This window comes from Coffea eugenioides, chromosome 10, assembly GCF_003713205.1.
Source record: "Coffea eugenioides isolate CCC68of chromosome 10, Ceug_1.0, whole genome shotgun sequence".
NCBI classification, from domain to species: Eukaryota; Viridiplantae; Streptophyta; class Magnoliopsida; order Gentianales; family Rubiaceae; genus Coffea; species Coffea eugenioides.
Window position 1 is genome coordinate 33,671,062 of NC_040044.1, and position 25,852 is coordinate 33,696,913.

At 37.8% G+C, this 25,852-nt stretch overlaps 3 protein-coding genes across 7 annotated transcripts; all 3 read left to right on the forward strand.

Moving 5' to 3' along the window:
• Positions 1-2,884: 2,884 nt before the first annotated feature.
• On the forward strand, positions 2,885-4,728 carry LOC113750125 (GDSL esterase/lipase At1g71250). Of its 2 annotated transcripts, none has more exons than XM_027294066.1 (4): positions 2,885-3,185; positions 3,392-3,528; positions 3,768-4,269; positions 4,395-4,728. In XM_027294066.1, exons 1-4 carry the CDS (start codon positions 2,903-2,905, stop codon positions 4,619-4,621), a joined length of 1,149 nt encoding a protein of 382 aa, XP_027149867.1. In that variant the 5' UTR covers positions 2,885-2,902; the 3' UTR covers positions 4,622-4,728. The 2 variants fall into 2 exon arrangements, with proteins under 2 accessions (XP_027149867.1, XP_027149868.1); XM_027294067.1 differs by having other exon boundaries at positions 3,392-3,522.
• A 3,850-nt stretch (positions 4,729-8,578) lies between these two features.
• LOC113748665 (DNA repair RAD52-like protein 1, mitochondrial) lies at positions 8,579-12,319 on the forward strand. Its single transcript, XM_027292180.1, has 4 exons — positions 8,579-9,042; positions 10,025-10,062; positions 10,159-10,253; positions 11,929-12,319. Exons 1-4 carry the CDS (start codon positions 8,666-8,668, stop codon positions 12,070-12,072), a joined length of 654 nt encoding a protein of 217 aa, XP_027147981.1. The 5' UTR covers positions 8,579-8,665; the 3' UTR covers positions 12,073-12,319.
• A 5,602-nt stretch (positions 12,320-17,921) lies between these two features.
• Positions 17,922-24,566, forward strand: LOC113749084 (RNA-binding protein 38-like). Of its 4 annotated transcripts, none has more exons than XM_027292739.1 (6): positions 17,922-18,465; positions 18,807-18,939; positions 19,970-20,132; positions 20,843-20,879; positions 21,870-22,221; positions 23,130-24,566. In XM_027292739.1, the coding sequence occupies exons 1-6, from the start codon at positions 18,283-18,285 to the stop codon at positions 23,153-23,155; spliced, it is 894 nt and encodes a 297-aa protein (XP_027148540.1). In that variant the 5' UTR covers positions 17,922-18,282; the 3' UTR covers positions 23,156-24,566. The 4 variants fall into 4 exon arrangements, with proteins under 4 accessions (XP_027148540.1, XP_027148537.1, XP_027148538.1 ...); XM_027292736.1 differs by having other exon boundaries at positions 23,150-24,566; XM_027292737.1 differs by having other exon boundaries at positions 19,973-20,132; positions 23,150-24,566.
• The last annotated feature ends 1,286 nt before the right edge of the window (positions 24,567-25,852 follow it).

Below are 25,852 nucleotides of genomic sequence, written 5' to 3' on the forward strand. Positions count from 1 at the left end.
AACTAGCTAGCACTGAAGAAAAGCAAGCATCATAATGAAGACGAGTAAGTGGTAAGGTTTGACATTGAGAAAGAACTTGTGGAATATATATATATATATATATATATACTGGATCCCTATTATTATTAATGTTGAGATGTCTTGAATTAGATTTTCGACCTTCGCTGAGTTGTTCGGGGTCTCGTTGTAAACTATTCCGATTACAACCTTAATAAAATCTGATTTTCCCCAAGTTGTTTTTGTCTATTCTTGTTTGTTCTTCTGTTCCGTTGCATCTGTTATAACAATTAATATCTTATAAATTCGGTGAAGTAATTGATGAAGCCAGAGCCAGGGAGCATAAAAGGCGAGCATGATGACCAATTGATTCTGTTCACAAAGTCAACTCCACCAAAGTCCCTCAACTACTGCATTTCGAAATGCTTAATTTCAGGTTTCAATACACAGACAGGCGACGGCGTCTCGTCTCATATATCTGAAGGAAATTGATAAACGGGTGCGGAGTGCAGGCAAAACGTACACACGAAACTCTTGTTTGTAGCCCCCAACCAAAAAGGCAGCCAAACCCCTCTCCATATATATATATATATACTTCGCACGCAGAGCACCAAGTGATCACCATATCTTTCCAACACTGACTATTGTACGAGTAAATGATGCTCCTTGTTGGATTTTTATATAAGAAATTAAGAAAAGACATCAGCACCTCAGATGAAGCAGCAAAAATTACTACTTGGGTTTATCAATGCATGCGTTGCTGTTGATTTAATTACACCACCAACTCCCCTTTTCCAATGCTTTTCTCCATTCGTTTTGAGACTTGTGGGCACAAGCTTAGCACTTTCAAACAAATTAAACTCGAACACCATTTTTTTTTTTTTGTTTCCAAAAGCCATCATATTAATGCCTTTGCGTAGCATATATAACATGTTGGTTAATTACTCCATGATTAATTGGGAAACTTTAGTGAACCACAACAAAAGAGAGGTCCTCCCTCGTAGTCGTAGGTTGATCTTTCTTTGGGCAAAATGCTTTGATTATATATATATATATATATGGAACCAAACCTTGCCACTGTAATCCAAGTGTCTCTTCCAAGTCCACATAGAGACCGACTTAAATATCCCTGCTCATCTTTATCCATCGTATCTGTGGACATATGTGTGTGTGTTACGTGAATGCTATTGTTTCTTAATTTTGGTCTACAAATCTGAATGGTTTCTTGGTCCTCCGCCGGTACTTGTGGATTCAGAGGGACACCATTTGCTGCTCAAACCGCAGCAGCAAATGCTATTCGTACAGTAGTAGTAGGAGTGGACTGGTCATTCTTCATTACACAAAGCTTTAATTTAAGGTTAACATTATTGTCTACACTATTTCTTAAAAATTTTGTTTATACAGACAGGTAGATTTAGATTCACCGCAATCTCTATCTATATTTGAAATTTCTTTTTGTACCTACGTGTTATGTATGAATCTAGTAGCTACACCTACTTATACGAAAGGAGAAAAAAAAATTATCATGCACGATGTGATTGTAGGGAACATCAACATTAACCGTTTAATTTAACTAGTATTATAATTTTTGTCTTCTCTTAATGCTGCGGGCTTTTGTTATAGTTAATCTTGTCGCCTTGTCTCGAGGCAACCGTTGATCAATGCTCCTTACCAGTGGACGGGTAAAGGCTCACGACATAACATGCAACTGCATGTATGTAAATTTTACAAAGAAATAATGGTTAATCATAATATTACATTTGGCTCTCTTGAGGGTTGACCAAATTTTGGAACGAAGCATGTGATTTGATCGGTTTCCCTCTATGAGTGAGGGTGTCCAAAGCAAATTAATCTGAGTACTGCAATGACAAAAGCGCACTCTGCAAGAAAGTATTATGTTGAGTTTCTTATCTTCTAAATTTTTAACAGTGAGGGTGTCCAGAGCACATTCTCGCCCCTATCTTGCATTTTTTTGTACTCCTCACCATCCCTAGGAAATTATGATGTTAGATGGATAGGATATAGCATGTGAAAGGCTATTAAAATCTATTAGGATAAACAATACGATGTCTGGAAATAGTCGCCACAAACATGATGCATCTCAGACAGTACAAATCTCATGACAAACAAATGGTATTTTGATTGCACATTCTTCATCATGACGTTGGTTAATTAGATAACTTTTAATGTGATCGTTTGGGAAAAAACAACACCAAATATTTGTCTTTACTCTCTAGCTAGAATAAAAAGAGGAAAAACAATTTTATTATGGGAATGAATATTGTACGCTTAAATACAGTGATTATTTATTAATTACCACCCTCCTAATTTAAGTGATAAATTTGGGTTTTAAAAGTTATAAATAGTAAAAGAATTTGTCATACCAATCCGAGGGCAATGGCAGTGGGGTTCTAGGAATTTCTTTTGGGTTTTTTTTTTTGGTGAAAATTAAATTAAATTGGGAAAGTCTCCAAATGCAATAGGGGTAGTATATGTGAGGATGTGCATGATGGATGGCAAAGTATGTACTTTTAGCTAGTGCATTTAGAAAAATCCGTCTTAAAGAACTGGTGGGATGAGCATGCACTAGTTAAGAGAAAAGAAAAACGAGAAAAATTAAAAAGCTTTCACATGATTGCTTCTTCTACGATCGAAACAAACGACAAGAGGGAGGCAATTAAAAAGCAAAACAAACTGGCCGTTGCAAAGGGCATACTAAAACTAGGAAAAAGCCACCTGCAGAAGCCACAATTCATGAGTTTGCTTACATAATACTACATGGGAAGCCGTTTCAGGGGATAGACTTCGAATCGCCAACTTTTTCTTTATATGCATGTTTCCTGATCTAGCAAGAGACTGACTAGCATTATTGGCACACGACAAAGAAACAAGTGAGCAGGAAGAAATGGTTAACGTAGTGGCACCTGATAGGGGAATGCTGTTGTTGTCTGTCGTGATCAAACTAACGTGTTTGGTGTTGTTAATTGCTGAATATCCAAATGGTGTCAAAGCTGCTTCGCCGCCGCAGGTTTCGGCCATGTTTGTGTTTGGAGATTCATTGGTTGACAATGGCAACAACAATTTCATCAACTCCCTAGCAAAATCCAACTATTACCCTTATGGCTGCGATTACGACAAAGGCCCCAACGGAAGATTTTCTAATGGCAAAACTTTTGCTGATGTTCTAGGTAACCTCCTCTGCCGGCCGGTATATTAAGCTTCATATCTGAGTAACTTGCATATATATATGTGCGTGTGTGTGTCATTTAAGACTGATTTGTGAGAATTAATTGAATAAGGGTGATGAATTCCTGATGCGGTCTTATCGTATATTTTGTATTGCTAGGCGCTACCTTGATATAGCTAATAAAATTTTGAAGTTGATGATGATCAGGAGAACTATTGGGTGTGGCAGTAGCTCCACCGCCATTCGCAGACCCAGGCACGTCAGGGGCAAGACTTGTTGGGGGAGTTAACTATGCTTCCGCAGCTGCCGGTATCCTGGATGAATCCGGCCGCCACTACGTACGAGTAGTTACCACTCTATCATGTCATAACATATATATATATATATATATATATATATAGTAGTAAGTTACTGCTTATAATATAATGTTGTAACGAAAGGAATGCTATATATATATATATATATATATAGCTGCAAGCAGTACCAGTGTGAATTGAAATTATTTTGAAGAATTATGCATGCATATGGATGCATATTTGAAGTATTCCTGGTTCTGGGTGCACTAATTTAATTTTAACTGCAGGGAGATCGGTATCCCCTGAGCCAACAGGTGATCAATTTCGAGAGCAACTTGAGTCAGTTGAGAAACATGATGTCCGGTCCAGACCTCACCCGATACCTGTCCAGAGCCTTAGCAGTAATGGTGCTTGGGAGCAATGACTACATCAACAACTATCTGATGCCATCCCTTTACACTTCCAGCTACAACTACACCCCTTCCCAGTTCGCCAACCTTCTCCTCAATCACTACGCCCGCCAGCTGGTGGCCCTCTACAGCGCCGGGCTCAGAAAGTTTTTTCTGGCTGGCATTGGCCCCCTGGGATGCATCCCCAATCAGCTGGCGACCGGTCGAGCAGCTCCCGGCAGGTGCGTCGACTACGTCAACCAAATCCTTGGTTCTTTCAACGAAGGACTCCGAAGGCTTGTTGACATTATGAACAACGGCACCCACCCCGGTGCAATGTTTGTGTACGGAAATTCCTACGCCGCCATTGGCGACATCATTAACAATCCTCCCAGATACGGTAAATTTAAAATATATACTTACAATCATCAAACTATATATATATATATATAATATTTTGTTTCATATATAAACATATGAAATAAGATTTGATGATATGGAATATATATGCACGCACGCATGCAGGTTTTAGCGTTTGGGATAGAGGTTGCTGTGGGATAGGCAGGAATCAGGGGCAGATAACTTGTCTGCCATTTGTGACTCCATGCTCAGATCGAAAGCAATACGTGTTTTGGGATGCATTCCATCCAACTCAAGACGTTGATGCCATCCTCGCACGGAGGGCCTATTCCGGTCCACCTTCCGATTGTCACCCCATCAGCGTCCAACAACTGGCTCTCATTAACTTCTGAAGCACACGCTACTTTATACTGAATGTTATTTCGGATTTTGTCTATCGCACTGCTGATCTATGTTAATTAACCAGCTAGAGGCGCAGGCGTGTGGCAAACAATCATATATGGAATTGTTTTTCTCTCTTCTCTCATCTCATTGCATGTCTGAAGTGATTGCTTTGTGGCTAGCTAGTTATGAACTTATCGTGCAACATATATGGCATTGATGGAGCAATCAAAGGTTTATTCCAGTGATTTCTTGAAAGAAAAATTTCTACCCATAGCCAAAAAAATGTATTACTCCACCAAAACCCACAGCAGCTGAATTTTGCTGCAACGAATGCTCTTAATTATCAATAGACTTGGCCTGAGCATAGGCCAGCAAAAGAGGATCAAAACGATCCTGAATTACATCAGGATGGATAGTAGTAGATCCAACTATAAAAGAATCAAACACGAAACTAGAATCAGCCAAATTTGGATCAAAAGTAGCACTCTCATCATGCTGTTGCTGCAACAATGCAGAATTAGGAGAAGTCAACTGAATCAAACAATTCGAACAATCACCTTAACCCAAATTCTAATTGACAATAGGCGGGCGACAGCTGCAAGACCGGTTTCCCTATAGGATCAGGCGAAGAATCCATATCATTTTTCACTGCATCACCCAACGAAAGTTTAGGAATGTAAACCTGCTTCAGTTTATGATTTATCAATGAATCTTTTTAACAAAGCCAAACAAAGCAATGAAACCTTCAAGCATCCAAACTTCCACAAATATTACTGAAATTCGAGGTCGTGCCGAAATACTTTTAAGGGATAATTTCAGAAACCTCCCTTGAGGTTTCTGACAATTTCACATGGCTCCCCTCAGGTTTAAGAAATTACACTTACCTCCCTTGACATAGTAAAATACCTAAAATGCCCTCCACTTGGTAGAAAATTTTAAATTTAAGGCAACAAATTTTCAAAACCTAAAAAATTTTTATTTTTCTGTCCCTTGTCTATTTTTGCTTCTCTCTTTTATAATTAAAACTTCGTCCATTCCATTGAAGTTGTTATACTTTCCTTTTTTATCTGTCCCAAAGTAATTGTCACATATTCAAAATAAAAAATTTGTTTACATCCAATTTCAACATTTACCCTCTTAAAATATGGGTCCTACAACTTTAACTCAAAAGTCAAAGTAAAACGGAAGCACCACAATTTGGTGTTTGAAAGACACCCCCAAATGTGTCATGCGTTATTGATACGTGATCTTTGGTCATGCATTTTTGAGCTAACTAAAATAGATAAGTCTTACAACAACAGATTCCCAACATAACTTTCTTTGTTAGCATTACACGTTAGAGGGCAAAGGTGGAAATTGAAACAAAATTTGCAAGATTCAGTGCACTGTTGATAAAAATCACAACTCCCCAAGTACGACAAATTTATCGGGACAGAGGGAGTATTACCTATTTTTATTATTTTTAGTTTTGTTGATATTAACAAATTGAAATTACAAAATCAACAGAGGGAGTAGATTATGTGTCAAAGTAAAAGCAAATGAAGAGACTCACAGTGGTAAAGAAATAAATAATGAAATTGATAGTTGAAATAGGAAAAAGAACTAAAGATGTGAAATTTGTTATATTTTATTTGTCGTAAAAAAAACTTTTATAAAATGTCAATAATTACATAAGGATTTCTTTCATTGGATTAGGAAATTTTTTATTATGATTTTATTGTGGAGGCAGAATTTATTCTCTAATTTTAAGATATTAATATTTTTAAAACCATAAGAGCGTTGTAATGGTGGTTTTAGGTCATATTAACTGTATTGAAAAAGTATTTGAGCACTAATATTTAATTTGAGGTATAAAATTGGTTGTCAATGGGGTTTGTGTGTGTTTTTTATTTTTTGCATGACAAGTATTGATATTATATCCGCAATTTAGAATCTTTTGGACAGTTATTTGATTTTAAAACTTATGTTTGGATGGTTGTTAGTAATTAGACTTATTGATTTGTGTAAAGTGTAGAAGAAAATGATTCTTAGTTTTGTATAAAAGGGCAATTTAGGATTTTTGAGAGAAAATTTAGGTTGTTGGACCTATATTGTTACTAAAAAGTAAAAATAGGGAGGTATATGTAATTTTTAAAACCTAAGGGAAGCTATCTATAATTGTTAAAAACCTCAGGGGAGGTTTGTGAAATTATCCCTACTTTTGACTATTTTTTTGTAATTAGACTGTACCATCCCCCAAAATCACATAGAATTTAGATGGTTTGCACTAAACTTTTAATTGAATACTTTCTTTTTCCTCTCTATCTCTCTCTACTCCAACTTCTCTCTCTCTCTCTCCCTCTCTCCCTCTCTCTATATAAATATATATTATATATATTCACTTCTCAAAGACCTTCCCTCCCAGGGTGGAAGCCATTTTCTCCTAAGTTTTCTTAGAGTTTTATGTTTCTTCTAAGAATTTCTAGTCACTTTCGCCTAGGGGATTCCTATGAAAAATTTTGTATTTTTCTTATTTTGTTAGATTTGAAATTTTGTTGGATCGTGTATCTATTTCAACACATCTAATCATCATTATTGAAGTTTAAAACTGTTTATTAGTAGATCTATCTCTTCCAACATCCGTTGGAGGAAGTTGTAGTGATTTATCTTATTAGAAGGCAATTTTGAAATTTTTTACACTTTTCAAATTAGTTCATAACTTTCATAATGTTTTATAGGTATTGTATTTATTGAATTACATATCTAAAATTTCTAGTGCATCTTTAATTTATCATTATGACAATATTGTCTAATGCATCTTTAATCTGCCATAGAGTAGTATTGTAAATCAAATTATGTTGAACGATTTTTACCAATTCGTAAGTGAAATTTGCTTTTATATATATAAAGAAAGACTACACTATCACCCTCCCAACCCCCCCTGGGGTTTCCCATCAATTGCAAAAACAATTGAGAATCGATGCATCTTTTAAAGTAGGCATATCTGTCATGGACCTTAAAAGATTGTCATTTTTCTCCCAAATGACCTTCACCACTATAGGATTTGATAAGGATACAGAAAGAAGAAAGTTCATAAAATTAGGCTTTTACTTGGTAATGAAAATCAGGTGCCGTTCGTGACGAATTTGAGTAAGTTTTACCTATATTAAAACCTAAAATCCAGGTTTACGGTACCGCACTAGAGTGAAACCATCAAAATGTGTGAGGGAGGCTGACTTGGGCGAATTGTAAGTGAGCCATAAATATGGATACAAATTTCAACAATTGATGCGTCTAATTTAGAAATACTAGTAATTTTCTTAACCTTCTTTCCTCCACAAGAGAGAGATCTTAGCTTCAAGTGTAGATATCTCTTCCTCATCCTTTGTTTTTATTTTATATTTAATAATAAAATCTCTTTTAGGATATTTTAGTGAAAGTTTTCTTTCTCTTTGTATTTATTAGTGAAGGTTATTCTAGTGAGAGTTTTGTTTAATTTTGTTTTATATTTTTTCAGATCTAAGAGTTTTTTTGGATTTACACGTTAAATTTAGAATTTCTTAGATTTTCTTATCAGATTTTAACGTCAATTTTGAACTTGAATCAGTTAGATATGTACAGATATTTATGATGCACAAGTTATGAAACAACTCGTGTAATTGATCAAATATAATAGTTTGTGATTCACAATTAATATTGGCTTCTGTTTTATAAAAATATTCAACAATTGAAAATTTTATTATGTCTTTTGTTTGTAACTGTATCAACATCTACATTTGCTAGGTTAAATTATTATTATCATTATTTGGTTAGTGGATACACTAGAGGTTATTACTAATTGTGAAGGTGCTTGATCCGATACAAGTGCATTGACCGTCAACCTCATTTACAGCTAATGGGTCGACTGTAATTTCACCTGATAACCTAATAGGACCCAAAACAGAACAGCGACAGCGGTATCGGCGGTGTCCCCAGCTAATCAGAAATTAAATAGTAGTAGTATTACAGAGAAAACAGAGAGACAAAATAAGCCCACCAGGGAAAGTAGAAGCAGTAGGGAGGAAGGAAGGGAGATGGCGGGGGGGCGTTTGCAAACAACTGCAATAAATTCTCTACTTAAAGGAGGCAGAGGCAGCGACTGCTTCAGTAAACTGCTTGGCAGTAGGCAGCAGCAGCAGCGCTCCATCGCTGCCAAACCTAAAACTTTTGACACTGCTGCTGTTGCTCATACTGATTCATCATCATCAGCTGATGCTGATGCTGCTTATCCAAAGCAATCTGATTTCCCCCACCACCACCACCACGACGCCGTCGATTCCGGTGGGGTGCCCACTTCAGGAATAAGCAGACCCCTTTCGGAAATCTTGAAAGAGCTCAACAAGAAAGTACCAGATTCTCTCATCAGTGCCCGCACCGAACCCAATGGCTTCTCCGTCAAATACATCCCCTGGTTTTCCTACTCCCACCACTTCGATATATATATATATATATATATATATATGGTTTTTTTTTCCTCTCCCACTTTTCTGCTTAATGGTTTGTGTCTACTGGAATTAAACTTACTAGTAGTAAGTGTACTACTTTGCACCATTGTTTTCTGTAAAAACTGAAAACTTTTGCTTCCCACGTCTCTCACAATGTTTTAGTGTTCCATTATGGTGGCAGAGTTGGATTAGACTATGAATGCAGCTACAATGACTACATAATTCCCTCCCCCCTAAAAACCAAAAAAACCCCTTTAACCAGAGGAGGAGCATTGAAATGCTTTGATAGATATTCACCCCAACTTAGTCTCACTATCAAGCACTCACTTCCCATTCATCTCAAGTCTGCCTTGCAAGCACAGTCTTTTATTTAAAATGGAACCTTTTTAGTGTTCATGCCATCTTCAGTTTTAATTTCAAACGACTACCTAGATGCAGTTGAATGGGTCACTTTTTGCCAACAAAGCAATATCTTTTTCTCATGCAGCCTCTGCTTGATGGACTCTCTCAGTGACTCCCCAAAAATTTGAGCTTTCTACCACCAATTGATCAGTGTCTTTTATTTGTAACACCAAGATTGGTATTTCTCCAAGCCACTGCCTGTAATCAATCTTCGAGTATATATTGCTATTATCCAGCTTCCTTAAAAAAAAAAAAGAAAACAAAAGAAAAAAGACTTGCTATGCATTCCTAAGGTAGTTTCCACTTTCATGGCCTGTTTAATGCTTGGTCAAGTTTAAAGTTAACAATACCTTCTTATTCCGGACTTGCAAAGTTGCTACGGTGCTTTAGCAATTACATGGTATGTTCAATGGAGATTGTCTGTCAATGTCTCAGTATGCGAGGCACCTTGTGCGTTGGAGTTAAGTTTATAGTCTTATTGTTCCCTTAATATTGTGATTTGTGACTTATTAACTTTTATCTCCTTTTTCCCCCTCCTTCTACAAGGCACATAGTCAATCGGATTTTGAACTTGCATGCTCCAGGTATTGGACATTTTATGTACATCTCTTGTTTCTGAAGTGATCAATTTTCCTTTTAAGCTTCATTCAGAAAGCATCCTAATTCTTTACCTGTTCTAGAGTGGTCTGGTGAAGTTCGGAGCATCACTTATTCAGCTGATGGGAAGTCAGTTTCTGTCATTTATCGTGTAACATTGTATGGAACTGATGCAGAGGTACTACTTTTGCTTTCCATTTTTGAGCATGCTTGTCTAGGTCCTAAAAATTTCAGTCTGCTCAGGGGACTTTGATGGTTCATCTGCTCTCAAAACTTGTTATTTTCATTCTGATAAAATGAGACTAGTGCTAGAAAGTGGATATATGTAAATAGCTGTAACTTTAAGTGTTTGATACATGCCTGGTAAGTGTAAGATACTGGTCAGTTTTGGAGCATCACTTATTTAGAAAAAACAATTAGTCCTTCCATCCATGTGTATCCAAATTCCTCTCTTGTCTTGGTCTGAAAGAACCACATATCTGTTCTCTGGTGGCGTAACATGCGTTGGGACTGGTAGTTGTTATGGGGATCTTAAAAAGTGTCAATTGCTGCATACCATTACTCTTGAAGGGAAGAGGCCAAAACAACCTGTCAGTGTAGGTAATGAATTTGACTTCTTGTTATTTTTATTCACCTTTCTTTTTATTCTTTCTTTGAGGGGTTGGGGAGAGGGAGAGAGAAAGGGTGGAGGTAATGATGGAAAGTAAGATATAGCGAGCAAAATTTGCTGGTTTGTCAATGTGGCATTTTCATACAGCATAGCCTGATTTGACCTTAAAGGGAAATTGGAGAAGGAAGTGGTTAATCCTTGGATACTTTTTGAATTTTGCGGATTCTGAAATGGAGAAAGCTGCCAAGAAGAGTAATCAATTTGATGTGAGGATTTTGAGTGAACGAAGATGCAAATAAGGGAATAAGGAAGGGATTTGATGTAATCATCTTAATTTTAACTCACAGAACCCAAAAGCAGAGAAACTATCATTGACAATCTTCTCCCTTTTTGCTTTTGGGCTTACAAAGTTGTATGCCAGACCAGTATCGTGTTTTAACCTTTTACTTCAAACAGCCGAAATCAAACTTCCATTCTTACTAAAGTTTACTCCTGAAAAGTCCAAGATGTTACCCTGTAGGCAGTAGCTGAGTTGTTAATGGCTACTGATCCTTGGAAGAGCTAGGGTCTTTGAAACAGAAAGAATTCAAGTTGTTTGATGACCAGTCTTCTCAAAATAGCGGTGCTGCACTGATATTAAATCTCTTTGGGGGGGTATTTAATGCGTTGTAATTTGGCGACCTTCATGATATTTGTCCAGTTCATATGATTCTGCGAGTAACATGTGTTGAGTACATCTTGTTGCTCTTGGTGGGCATTGGTTGAATTTTAGTTTGGGATAAGGGGTTTTTGGTGACTATCCCATAGGGGATAGTGATATTTAGCTGAATTCAGCACGAGAATGATCATGTTAATTGTTTCTGTTGAATCTGTCACATGCAAGCCCTACAACATGCTGAATGAGTTGATGAGAATTCATTGACCAGATAACTCAAAAAAAATCTGAATCAGATGTGTTCAGTATATTTTATAGTAGAAATTGCTCTCCCTTTCCCAGGTTCCTGGCTTCACAAAAGGTGCAGAAAATTGAAAATTGTTGTGATTCTTTGGTAGCTAGCCAGCAGTATTTTATTTCTGCTGACTTGACCGAAAAGTAAAAAAGCAGTATTGTATAGTGTTGCTCTTCCACTTGGGAACTTTTTCCAAAATTAATCCTCCATTAACAGTGCCAGTGTATGAAAAGGTGTGCAAACCTTTTTTTTCCCGTCTGTCTAATGCTCGTCAAACTTGTAATGTTGGTTAGATATATCGGGAGTCAACAGGAACTGCGTCTGTAGGTGAACCGGGTTATGGGGATGCAGTGCAGAAGGCAGAAGCAATGGCATTTCGTCGAGCATGTGCTCGCTTTGGGCTGGGGCTTCATCTTTATCACGAGGACGCGCTGTGAGCGGCCACCTGCACATCTTGAATGCGGTTGATCTCTGCCTATTCTTTTCTTCTTGTATATAGAGCTGGCCTTTGCAATGAAATCCTCCCTGTGTTTCTTGAAATGACTTTTGGACACTGGAGATGACATAATTGACATAGCGTGGGATGATAAACTTGTTTAGAATGTTGCCTGCCCCACCACCGCTTTTGCTATTCTAAGATTGGGATGTGATTTTTTGTCTTTCGCAAAAAAAAAAAAAAAAAAAGAATTGTGACATGATCATCTGCAACTTTCTCAAGCAGTATAACAACAAATAGTGGTTGAATTCAATTTTCCCAAACCTACTACTATTTGTTTACTGCTATATTATAGATACCCGGGGTGGTGCTTTTGTGGGGAAAAGGCGAGTCTTCTCGCCTGTGCTCCAGCCATATTGAGCTTGGAGGGCGAGGAACTTGGGTCCAGAAGAATATGCAGTGCCCATTTGCATCCCGAAAAGCTTATTGCAAATGATAATGCTAAAATGTCCGGTCGCGCGAATTGACCAACTTAAAAGTCTCTCTTTTTTTTTTTTTTCTTTTGTAAGCCAGAGCTTAGATTTTTTTTTTTTAAAACTTGTTTCTTGATAATTCAGCAATTAGAAGAATTTTTGCAACGACATATCAGCTCAACCAAATTTGGTTTGGACCACAAATTAGGTGAAATTGAATAGAAATGGGTCGAGGGGATTTGGGTTCCTTAGGAGCGCAAAAATTGAGTTCCCATCTACTATATTTCTTTGCATAAATTGTCGAATATCGGCGGGTACCTTCTTTGATACTCAATATATATTATTGGTTTGTTTTGGTTTTTTTTTTTTGGGGGTGGGGGGGGTGGGGTGGTGGTGGTGGTGGGGGTATTCTTATTGTTTAGATATGTCTCCTGTGTGCTAAAGCTGAGTTAGAAGAAGAAGAACAGTTGGAAGTTGCATGATGATTGAGAAGTAAAAGGGGGGAGTTGCAATCAAATTAGGTTGGGTTAAGTCTTGATGTTGAGGGCAGCCCACATGCAAAGAAAAATATGGATTTCCAGTAGATGCGATGGAGATGGAATTGACGGAAGAAATGAGTTTTGGGATGCTATAAAAAGCAAATGTTGGATAATAGATATTAGTAGTACATTTATTATTAGAGAAAGTGGGAAAGTAGAAAGAATTGGAAAGTGGAGTAGGAGGGACGGAATGACATATAGACTAGTACTCCCCTCCTATATATATATATGGGTTAATTCCACTTTGTCCTCCCAAATTTTGGACGATTACCCACTTTAGTCCCTAAACTTCAAAATAGGACACTTAAGTCCCTAAAACTTATAAATTGGGACACTTAAGTCCCAAAACTTATAAAATGGGACACTTAAATCCCTCAACCCTTATAAAATGAAACACTTCAACTACCATGGCATTCATGATTCTGTTAACAATTTTCCTTAATTGAGAGGTATTTATAAGTTTAGGGACTGAAGTGTCCCATTTTGAAGTTTAAGGACTAAAGTGGGTAATCGTCTAAAGTTTGGGGGGACAAAGTGGAATTAACCCTATATATATATACATATAGAGAGAGAGAGAGAGAGAGGGGGGGATAGGAATAGGCGAATAGCAGTGTAGTAGTAGTAGTATTAGTTGTTGATTAAACAGCTGCTTGCTACTAATTACTACTTGTCTTACAGCTGGAAAAGGGCAGTCCGAGTCGTCGAGTCCGGATCCACCGACCCACCCGCAACTGGGCGGAGGCCAGCTCTACTCCACTATTCTCTCCATCGCATCTATACATTCTATGCAGACACACAACATCAGGCTCGGCCACCCACGGACCCTTCGAACACTCCTCAGCGCGCACGTGTGTGTGTGTGCTTGTGCGTGTCTCTGCATTCTGCTGCAGCATTGCCTTAAAAAAGAAAAAAAAAAAAGAAGAGAGAGAGAGAGAGAATCCCATAAGTAGGCAGAATGCAGTCGCATATAAGCTTATCCGACATCTGTCCATCACATGCATGCGTAACTGTAGTCTCTCTCTCTATACGATACGATACGATACGATATATATGAGATGAGTTGAGGGGCCTCTCCAGCTCTCCTCTCCACTTATAGTAAACTTATAGGGACTCCCTTATTAGTATAACGCGTCTAGCACTACTCGCTCTAAACATCAACTCCAACAATTATTACACCACTACTATAATCTATTACATCTGGTGTGGACGACAGCGACACATGTTGTACTTACCCATGACCGCCAACCTTAGCTACATGTCCACCGGCATTCCAACTCAAAGACCGTAAAGGGAACAGGTTCGAATCTTGGGAGGCCCCCTCCCAGCACTACCAGAAAAAAAAGGTTCATCCTCTTGTTCAAGACGGTGTCAAGGTGGACAAATTCACAATTCGTTTTCACACGTACGATTTCTCACTTCCACTTCCATGTATATATATATTCTTCTAAGTTCTAAGAAGTGGTAGCTGCTTCATTTCGCTCCTCTAGGCTCTATCTACATTATACTCTTATCTGCCAATTTCATTTCTACGGCTTAATTGAATAACCACCCTTCCCATCCTCCATCAACCCTAAAATAAATATGGGCAATCTGCTACTAACTAGCTAGCTAACTAGTGTATATTGTATATGGGGACACACTACTACTATGTACTCATGTTTTTCGATTTTTATTTATTTATCGATTTGAAGGATTGGATTCTTAAGTATATACATACAACTTTTTATCTTTTACCCTTTTTCCAACCAAGTCCTTCCTGTCCTTGTTAATTATGACCTGAACAGTTTCATAGCTTTCCTTCTTTTTTTTTTTAAAAAAAAAAAAAAAAGAAAGACTCTCGACCCGTTGGTATCGAATATCTCTATCACATGTTTGTTTAAAAAAAGGGAAAAAGTCCCCCCTCCCCCAAAAGAAAAAAAAAACAGTTAAAAATTACACTTGCAATGTTGACACAATAAAATGTGCTCCCAATTAGTGGTCAGCATTCGGTGCAAAATCAATATTTCAGTTCATTGAATTCGATTATTAAACTTGTAAAAATTTAAATCGCTTTCAGTTTCAAATTGAGTATATCTAAATTTATTTCACTTCCAAATGTTCAATTTCAAATTATCGATTATGAATTCGATACGCACCGAATTTGCTCGCTCAACTCTACTTCCAGTACTAGCATATTGTTGTTGGAACGTAGAGGGAGATAGAGAGTTACGGTTGGTTTGACGCTGTACGGCTGTCCCTGCAGTTTGCACTGATATACACTAGTCATATCTATATTATATTAATATAAGATATACTACTACTAGTCAGTAAGTAAAGTAGTAGTAAGTATTATTTTACTACCCACGACACGTCAATTCTTTCTTTCTCATGTTTCAATTATCCGTCTAAGCGAGGGACAAAGATTCTTCGCGGTTACTGTATAGCTACCAATATAATGTCCAGCTGCAGCAGCATCAGCATCAGCATCAGCATGCATGCTTTAAGATTTTATTAATTTTTTCTGCCTTGTCACAAACATGATGATATACTCCATCCGTCCGTCCATCCCGCAAACCACCAGCTGATGATGAGCTACCCCCTTCATTAGGATAGGATACAGCATACTCCATTAGTTAGTAGGAAAATCAAGGAATGCATGGGGCGGTTCTCCCTACTAGGGTTTATAGCTGAGAAAAAAAATGAAATGAAATGAGCTCCAGCCAGCCTGCAGCCTTCAGCCTTCAGCCCTGGCTACTGCAAACTTTTAACATTATCCTATTATTGGTAGGCAGCAGCTTCAGCCTTCAGCGGTACTATTTATAACTACAATAAAGAAACCAGACCGTGTCTGTGTGTGGAACTTTACGGGGATGGATGGATGGATGGATGGATGGATGGATTCATTCAATCACACAGCCAAACGTCTCGTGTGAATGGTTCACTGGCGGCACCTCCCCGTGGTGAATCTCTAGGTCCCAGGTTCGAATCCCTGCGCTGCTGGATTCCTCCGCGCACTTACCGTGCTTGGGTCGGGTTGGGGCGCCAAAGCCCGGGCCACAGAGAATTAATCGGGCCCCGTAAGGATTGACCCGTACACCCCTGTGTCGACAAAAAAAAAAAAAAATCACACAGCCAAACAGATCGTTATAGTTATAGTTAGTGCGTAAATACTTAATTCGGATGCTAGCTATTCATTTTCCGCAGCTACAACATTCCTTCCTACCTCATTTTCAGGACTTAAAAAACTCCCAACGGTACGGTGATCTAGTGTTGTCTAGTCACCTTAATTCTACTGTCTACTGGAGTACTTATTGAGGAAGGATGATGCGCAGGCGAATCATCGTAACCACGAACCGCCTCCCGGCCGTACCGTTTTTGCCATCAAATCATGCGACGATCTCCTCTTGCAAAGTGCAGTCTTAGTCCCCTCCTCTGGGCATTACTCCGTAAATACTGCAAAGTCGAAGCCCCAATAATACTGTGGGCACATACCTGTCATTTATTAAAAAAAAATAAAAATAAAAAAATAAATGAATAGAATCAAAGCCAACACTCAACAGCCACAGCCAGCCATGAGGACTGCCATTCGGAGGGACACAATAATAATTCTACTCTCTAGTCTCTACCCTCTTACCAACTCCCCCATTCTCCTATCAGCGCGCGTATGTACACGCACGTTCATGCTTCCGAACATTCACCGTCTCTCTCTCTTACTTATTTGTACTTGTGTACAGTTATAGATACTAAATTCAGGAATCTCCCCATTGGTTTCGAACCTCCTATCTCTAGCATAAAAACAAAAGCAAGTTCATAAGTTTTTAAAGCTTTAGTGGTAGAGATTGCATCTATATATATATATATATATATATATAATCAAATGTAATGACTTTGCATGGTTTTCTCTCAATATAGAGATTATTGATCAAATTATAACCTGATTGTAGGGAGCATTTTTTTTCTTGACTAAAAAATTTTGGTCATAGATATGATCTTGTATGTTTATCTTTTAGCTGAAAGTTCAAGTGACATATAGTATATTTCTTTAAAGATAATTTGATATCTTATGCTTCAAATATATTTATCTTTGAGAGATAATATGTATAGAGATGTTTAACAGAGCTGCAACTTGCCACTTTTATTTAAAATTTTTAAAGGATTAATACCTAACTATTATAATGATAGCCTTAAGTTCGCTATTTTTAGAATGCAACATCTTTATGAATTGATTACTAATAATTTCCCCCCCTAAAGCCTAATAATTATTCCCCCAAACATATATAATTAAGATCTGTTTAGAGTTTTCGTCTGTATATATGATCAAAATAAGAATAGACAAACTAAGTTTTTTTGACTAATACGTTTTTACTCGTGAAATACACTTTGAACTATATATGAACCACCATATCTGCTACTCCGTTTTCATCCAATTTCTTTGACAATTCATATTCGAAAACTGGATGTTTTGTAAGACAATTTTTAACTTTATATTGAATATCTTTTTCATTTGTGTATTTACTTTTAAAACTCTAAACAAGCAGGACGAGCATTAATACTAGTAAAAAATAATAATACGATACAAGTAACAAGTGAAAGGTGAGAAACTGTAAGTAGGAAGCATTTGATTTAAAATTTTCTACTTAAAAAAAAAAAAGAAAACAACTGAATGGGAAGTGTAAATGGTGGATGAGGTTTAGAGTAGTAGTAAGCAGTAAGCACAACATAACATTAAGCGCGTAAAGATTATGGGTGGCAAAGTGTAAAAAGGAAGAGTGGGGTGGGGGCTGCGGCGTATATAATTCGTGTCCGTATTATTACGAGACTTCCTTTTTTCTTTTGCTTTTCCCTTCCCTCCCATTTCCCTCTCTCTCTCTCTCTCTCTCTCCAATCTTTTTCCCTCCCTCTGGATCTCTGACCTAATTGTCTCTTCCCTTCATCAACACCACCACTAACCCTACCTCATCTTCACCACAACTTTTATCCAAAAACAAAACAGAAAATATCCTCCTCTTCCTCTTGAGGGATTTCCCATCTTCTGTTGATCTTGATCCCAGTACATAGATCCCTCTCTGCCCTTCGCATAAACTACTAGGGTATCATTCATTTGTCACATGCAGAGAGCTTGTTAATTGGGGTGCTAGCTGTTGGTCTACATAAACACAGATCGAAGAGCGGAAGAATTGTGCTAGACTAGTAGAGGGAACTGAGCTCAGAAGTCAGAAGATGACTCCAGCTAACTTGGCAGGGCAGTTTGGCGACACCACTTATACGAAAGTGTTTGTTGGGGGATTAGCTTGGGAGACTCAGAAGGAAACCATGAAGAAGTACTTTGAACAGTTCGGTGAGATCTTGGAGGCTGTGGTCATTACTGATAAGACTACCGGAAGATCCAAGGGCTATGGATTTGTATGTATCTTCCTCCCCCTCCTGCAGCCCCCCTCTACTCTTAATACTAGTTCTATATATTTCTCATCTCTACGCAGGTATCACATTTGATACTACCTACATTCACATCGTGATCTCTCTCTCTCTATCTCTCTCTATATAGATATATATATATATATAAACTTATCGTAAGTTCCAAATTATGTTTGTCTTCATCAAACAACCGGACCCCATAACAGATCTAGCTAGCAAATTTCACATGTTGTTTACTCTTTTCTTTTCTTGTTTGTGGACGCTCTCAAACCTCGATCGGGAGGTCAAAGAAAGTTGTTTCCAAAAATTTGTGTATATATAAATGTCAGGTAACCTTTCGCGAGCCAGACGCAGCCATGAGAGCTTGTGCTGATGCTGCTCCTGTGATTGACGGGAGGAGGGCCAACTGCAATCTTGCCTCCTTAGGTGTTCAAAGATCTAAGCCTTCCACCCCAAAGCAAGGTAGTACCATCTTTTTTTGGTTTTCAATTCATCTCTTTTTTGCTTTTTGGGTGTCCATAACATACTGTTTGAGGGTTAAGCAGCGGGAGGGATGGCAATTTGATTAATCTCAAAGATTGCATGAATTGCATGTTGAGAAAGAAAGAAACGTACTCCTGATTTTTGTTTGGTTCCTTCTCCTCATATGCAATCAGCATCGCCATTTGGGGTGGGGTTCACTCTGGTCAGGCATCTCACATGTTGAAGGTTGTCAATAGTAGTATTTTTACTGTGGCATTAATTTGAAGCAAAGTACTCCATCCACATCTTGATACGCCATGAATATTCATTCAATCTCCCCATTGCAGCAGAATAAAGTGTTGTGTTCCTGATATATTCCTGAGTTGGAGGCGGGTGTCCCAACTAATTATAAGAACGCACCCAAATGAATTGGTTGGCGCTGGCCACCACACACATACATGTACAGCTCGACTTATATACGTAGTCCAGTACATTTTCATAATACTCACACAAGTACTGTATGTGCAAGCTAGGAAAGAAGGAATGATGAGTTTTTGTTTTTTCGAAAAGCAAGCATGGGTCATGACAGCTCATTCTGCTACCAGTACTGCTTTTGCTTTTGCCGACTAGTAAAAAAAATATTTTTTTTTTCCTTTTTATTCTTTCTTTACTTTTCTTGGACCTCATCTCATCTCATCATGTGGAAGCGCCCTAAATCTTTGTCAAAATTTTACTTATTTTTCATTAATGATGCAGTCCTAAAGATTAAGGGCGCGCGGCATTGATTTACCCATAAAACAAACTTCCAGCCTCAATTATATATGCATAAGAGTTACCGCTATCACAATATTGAGTTTCTTAGCCTAGTAATGTGATACAACAACTTAATCTGTGGATGATCTACCTACCCATATACCATTTGTTGCCCTGATGACTCATCATGCATGCTCATTAATTATTAATCTGCTATATAAACCGAATTCCAAGCACTCGATCTATAAATGAAATCAATTTGATGATTGGCGGCTAGTAGGAGGTGGAGGAAGGAACTTTAGGGTAATGAGCGCATTCCAGGCGGCCGCTGGAGGAGGAGGAGGAGGAGGGGGATATCAAGGCGGGGTTGGCACAGCTTTCCCTTCGGCAACTTTCCCTCATTATGCCATACAACAAGGAATTCCTTATAATCTATACGGGTATGTTGTCATGTACTAGCGCTAGTATAATGCTTTTCTTGGATCTTACTCTCTCTCTCTCTCTCTCTCTCGCTCACACACACACACACACACACACACTCTCTCAGGTAGACAGAAAGATACCTCCGTAAGAATGAAGGAAAATGTTGTTGTAGAATAGAAATCAAGGGAGTAATTGCATAGGCTCTCCTTTCTGCATGCCCAAAAATCATCATTCTGTTCTGTTTGCTCTCTCTCTCTCTCTCTGACACCAACACACACGCTAGTGCACCAGTCGCTGTAGATAGAGGTGGTGAAATGAATGAATGGGAATGTGGAAGCACAGCAGGACCATTTCCATACATACTTTTTCCCAGAACATGAATGATATCGAACCCATTTGCATGTTTTTGTCCTCTTTTAGGATTACGCTGCAGTTAAAACAGTAGCCAGCTTCACTGCTTCCTCCCACATTTCTTAATTTCCTTGTTTCTTTCTTTCATTTCAACAATTACCAGAAAAAAAGTACTGTCACTATCACCATCATCATCATCATCCTCAGCAGCGAAGAGCTAGCTAGCGCATTTGCTATTTTATGCATTGCTTCGCTTTCTCCTCCTTTTTCACATCATTCATACTTCTCTTCTACTATTACTACTACTGCAATATTGCAACCACGTCTCCAACTGCTACCTGAATCTTTTTTGTTTTCTTTGCATGCTATATTTCAGGTACTCTCCATACTCAGCAGATTACACATATCCAACGGTAATTAAAAACAAACTTCTCTCCTTTTTCATTCTGATCTTTCTCTTTTATTTTGGAAGCGATGACACGACTTTTTCTTTAAAACGATTAAACAAAATGACATAATATATATGTTTAAATCGAGCTTCTCAAAGCTTATTGCTCCTCCAAAAGGTTAAGGTAAAAAGAAAAAAGTTATCATGACACCTTAAATAAATATGGGAAATATTCATTCATGGTGCCGCATCGAGTACTGTCTCTCTATCTATTACGTACGTACAATCATTATCCAAATTTGAAGCTTGTCGGCAGTCCCATCCATATGTTTTTATTAATTTTAAAATTGGAATTCGTAGCTACTGAATGGAATGGAATGATTTTGTACAACAGTCAGTCAACAAGATGTGCCGTCGAAATTTGACGTTGACTCTCATTGTTCAATCGTTAAGTTTTTTTTTTTTTTTAGAACCAACCTTCTCTAATAATATATTAAGTGAAGGATTCCAAAGGCCAAAAAAAATTAGCAGAAAAAAAAAAAAAACCAGCAAAAGCTGGGGGGTTTATTAAGCTTAATCTGTCTCCAACTCCCTCTCATATGAATTGCGATGTGAGATGGAATGCCGCCGTTTCACCCTTTGACCAAAAAAAGTTACCACCTCTATCTACTTTTCTGTTTTGACCAACAATCTGAGTCGTCAACAATTTCATCCTTTTCTTTTTGTCGCTTTTGCCAAATACTAAACTGAATAAGAGGAATCTTCACTACAAGCAATAATATAATTGTCTAATTCAAAATTCCTTTTATGCAAACATACCCCTACGGAATCTTCTTCACATTATTCAGGTAATGCCCATATAGCTAGAAATAATAATAATGTAGTGGCTACTTGGAATTCCCTTTGTTAATTAAAATGTGTAAAATCAGTAGTTAGTGTTTTGATTTACTACTACTAGTTTTGACGTCGTTACAACTTTTTCTTTTTTTCTCTTGGGTCTGTGGGTCGATTCCAGAGTTACTACAGCATATACGGTGGGACAACAACTGCTCAATATCCAGTATATGGAACTGGAGCTGCTGGGGGGATGTCCATGATAACCGGAGGAGGAGGAGCAGCAGCAGCAGCCGCCGCCGCTGCAGCCGCCTTCTACCCATATCTGAATTTCGCGGATGGCAGCGGGGGAGGAGCTACCGCTGCCGCCTACACTTCCAGCCACGGCTATGCAGGCGTTCAATACCCCAATCATCATCTCTTCCAGTACTCTGCCGCCCTTAATTCCGCTGCTGGAGCTTATACCCAACACTATGGTGCTGCTGCGGGTACCCCCATCTCCCTTGCGCCCCCCACCCCGCCACTGCAATCAGGTTTGTACGTTGCACTTAACACCCGGATTCATTTCCCCCGTGGCTTTGATTGGTTAGCACCTTTATACTACTATCATTTTTAGTTTCAGGTTACAATAGCTAGCAGCTTTGCTTTCCTTGATAAATAGGTTAACATAACATTTCTTGGGCTCCAACTGCTAATCTTCTTTGATTTAATTAACATAACAGGGTATCAAAAGTCCACGCTATAATCGAGTTTCCCTCATGTTCATCACAATCATGTGAAATTATATTGGAGAAATTGACGGCTCTATTATTAAAATGAGACAAATAATAGATCAAACGACTAGCAGCATGCTGGCGACTTCCGCTTTGTTGAATTGTCAAGAGGTTTTGATGTGTGGCTTTGTTGGACGGTAGCATTCACACTGTCGGAAGTGGGCTGGTAGTTGATACGTTGTCACAGAGAGTCAGTGACCATTCACCTTTGCATCCGTTTCAATAGAAAAACCATACAACTACTAACAGTGAAGCTTTTTCCTAAAAAGTATATCACAATGATCCTGATAACACTACATGTGGCATCAAATATGTCTTCAGCCTCATCAATTGCCATTACTTAATTAAATTTAAAGATCAATTCCCTTTTTCAAATCAACGTGAACTTATAATTCGTCCACTTCAACTGTTTGTTTGGTTTCTAAAGGCTACCATTAGAGAAAAGAACAGACAGAAAACAAGGGATAAAACATACATGATATGGACAAGAACTTGTTCGCTATGCTTCATTTGGTCAGCCAAGAAACATGACATGCTGGGATAGGAGACAGCAGAGAAGTGTTTAATTTCCTGTCATACATACATACTTGGTTATAATTAACTGTTAATTATCTTCTTAAACGTTATCAGACTATTCTGGAATCATGGGATACTAATATCCTTGACAGTTTGTTTTGCTGTGCCGCAGGCGTGACCATGGCTCTGCATGCAACGATCCCTCATCGTTAAACAGAACAATCAGTCTAATGGTCCTAAATAGACGAATTCCAAGCTGCTCCTGCTTTATACTCCCATCAGAAGCTACCTCTGGCCTAACCATGGTTCTTTATCCTCTTGCTCTGCCTTCCTCCTATCCCTCATATGTGGAAGACCCTATTTGTAATCCCATCAAGTGGATGAATTGGGGTCTTGCCAAATGCATTTTGAGTAACCCCCCATAGGGGTCACCACATCAAAATGTGGAGATCGGGAAATGTGTTCTGATCTCCCGCCCTTTGCTTCTCTTGGCAGGAAAGGATCCTACTGGAGAAAGAAAGCAATTGCATTGCATGCATGCATGTGCATTGTCATCATCATATTCGTCACCAAACCAACTCGAGCCATTTGAAGAGCTTAGTTGTTGGGCGTTGGTCATCATCATATGTTCAAAAACTTGGCCAGGGACAGGCTGAGTAAAAAGCTATTTTGAAATTAGCCCAAAAGGCAATTCAAATGGATCCTTTTAATGTTTAGTAGAATTTTTTTTTTTTTGGTTGTAATGATCAGGTATTAATGTTAATAATCTTGTAATGGATTAGGCAATAGCTAAGACCCTTGTCAGTGTTTGCCATTAATGCAGGCTTATCTACAGAGTGGTAGTTAGTATCATTAGGACTCTAAGGGATGATAGATTTCCTTTGAGTTTTTGTTAATGTCAACTAGTCTTAATCTTTTAAAACTGTGACTAGTCATGTTTATTTTCAAAATTTCACCTTTTTTCTTTTTACCATTTTGAAATTTCTTGTTCCAACAATCACAAAAGCCGTGTCTCGTTAAAATAAGCAGACAATCATGCTGTCCTTAGGGTGAGGGTGAGTGGTTGTCGGTAGATGTTGATGTTTTCCTTGAGTTGGTAAACTCATTGTGGCTGAACGTTTGGAAGTTCTAGCCTTCTTTCTTGTAGTAAGCTATACATAGGATGGATAAAGTTTTAGGTAACTCTCTTTTTTGTAATTTTTCACTGGGTAGATTTTACATTGCATCAACCTTTGAAGAACTCCAGTACTGAATGGAACAGTGCGTGGAGTTCAAATGCATCAGGAAGTTACCCATCGGGAGGTTTTTGTGTCCCTTTGGGTTCTTCTTTTCTGACACAACAACCATGGTTAGAACTCAGGTCGTCATCTCTCTTCTACTACTCCTAAGTTCTGCTCCTCGTCGCCATCTCTCTCTCTCTCTCTCTCATAATTTGAGCTGGAACTTGCTATTGTCTGTTATGGATAAGCCTATGGTTTGTAATATACTAGTAACTAGGAAGACTGCTGCTTTTCATCGATGTCGATTGAGAACAGTTACTTAACTCGCTACTTTAATTTGTTTATGCAAATCAAACGCTACTTTGCCTACATTATTTATTTTTTCTGTAATACGTATTTCCTTTTTCTTTTGGTTTTCTTTTTCTTCCTGCAATGCTCCTTGGTTGTCATCCGCGAATTATGGTGCGCAGGGATGTCGTTCATCCGGTAATATTCTAGTAGATGACAAGCCCTGAGGACTTGCAGGGTTAGAGTGTGAAAGAGGCTAATCAAATCAAGCACCTAACGATGAAACTTGTTTGATTGTTCTATTGAGCTTGAAATACTTATTCTCTCTCTCTCACACACGTACATACACACACTAATCTATCAAGAAAGAGAGTCTAGCAAGAAAAGAATAGCCTCATTTTCCTTTGAATATTCATGGGGTATACAATATAATGCTTGCATCTCATTATTTTTGAAAATATAAATACCTCATAGAAGTCAAGGCCTACAAGAGTACAAAAGTGAAAAAGATGGTAAAGGTTTTAACAATATCAACTACACAAAGGTATGATAAACAAATAGAACTCAAAGCAATAAAGCATATTGCATGTCAAAGAAATATTAAGTATGCTAAAGAATTAAGTTATAACAGCATCATAAACATAATTATATTAAATCAAAATTCATTGTACGTTGTATGCACAAAAAGAAAAAATAACTTTTTAAATTAAGGTTTTAGAATAAGAAAAAAGCATGTTGAAGCAAAAGAATTAGTATATCAAAAAAGATTAAGGCCAAAACAAGGCTAGTAAATCATAAAAATAATAGATCAATTAGTGTAAGGAAAACAGATATAGAAGAAGAAGACGGGAATTATAGAGGACGAGAGTGAGAGAGTCTAGCAGAAAAAAACTTACTTAGAGAGAGAAAAGAGGAGTAATTAGTGTGTAATGGATAATAGAGAAATCAATAAGAAGATACGGATTTGACTGATTGATAATAATTTTAATGTTTGAGTAAAGAGAAAATCAAATAAATAGTCATTGACATAAAGAATATTTGTGAGGTAGGAGTTGCACGTGATTTTTTTCTAATAAGAATATTAGTAGAAATGAGTCAAGGGACTAAAAATATGCGTTTTTTATTTGTGAGGGATGAAAAATCATCATTTCATATATGACATAAAAAATATAAAAATAAATAAGATGTGAGCGATGGAAAATCATCATTTCATATGCGAAGGATGTAAAAGGTACAAAGTCAATATGTGAAGGACAATTTGTATCATTTTCGCTCGAGTAAAAAATAATTTTCTCAAAAAGATTGTTGCTCTAGCATTATTGTCTACCAATTTTATTTCTGCCTTTTTTTTTTTTATGGTTGCAAGT

Bases quoted from the DNA above. Each gene is read 5' to 3' on its own strand.
- LOC113748665 (XM_027292180.1), top strand. From the start codon at position 8,666: ATGGCGGGGGGGCGTTTGCAAACAACTGCAATAAATTCTCTACTTAAA. The intron at 9,043-10,024 runs GTTTTCCTACTC...TCCTTCTACAAG, and splicing joins TCCGTCAAATACATCCCCTG to GCACATAGTCAATCGGATTT. The intron at 10,254-11,928 runs GTACTACTTTTG...AATGTTGGTTAG, and splicing joins TGTATGGAACTGATGCAGAG to ATATATCGGGAGTCAACAGG.
- LOC113750125 (XM_027294066.1), top strand. From the start codon at position 2,903: ATGGTTAACGTAGTGGCACCTGATAGGGGAATGCTGTTGTTGTCTGTC. The intron at 3,186-3,391 runs GTAACCTCCTCT...GATGATGATCAG, and splicing joins AACTTTTGCTGATGTTCTAG to GAGAACTATTGGGTGTGGCA. The intron at 3,529-3,767 runs GTAGTTACCACT...TTTTAACTGCAG, and splicing joins CCGGCCGCCACTACGTACGA to GGAGATCGGTATCCCCTGAG.
- LOC113749084 (XM_027292736.1), top strand. From the start codon at position 18,283: ATGACTCCAGCTAACTTGGCAGGGCAGTTTGGCGACACCACTTATACG. The intron at 18,466-18,806 runs GTATGTATCTTC...TATAAATGTCAG, and splicing joins GATCCAAGGGCTATGGATTT to GTAACCTTTCGCGAGCCAGA. The intron at 20,133-20,842 runs GTATGTTGTCAT...GCTATATTTCAG, and splicing joins ATTCCTTATAATCTATACGG to GTACTCTCCATACTCAGCAG.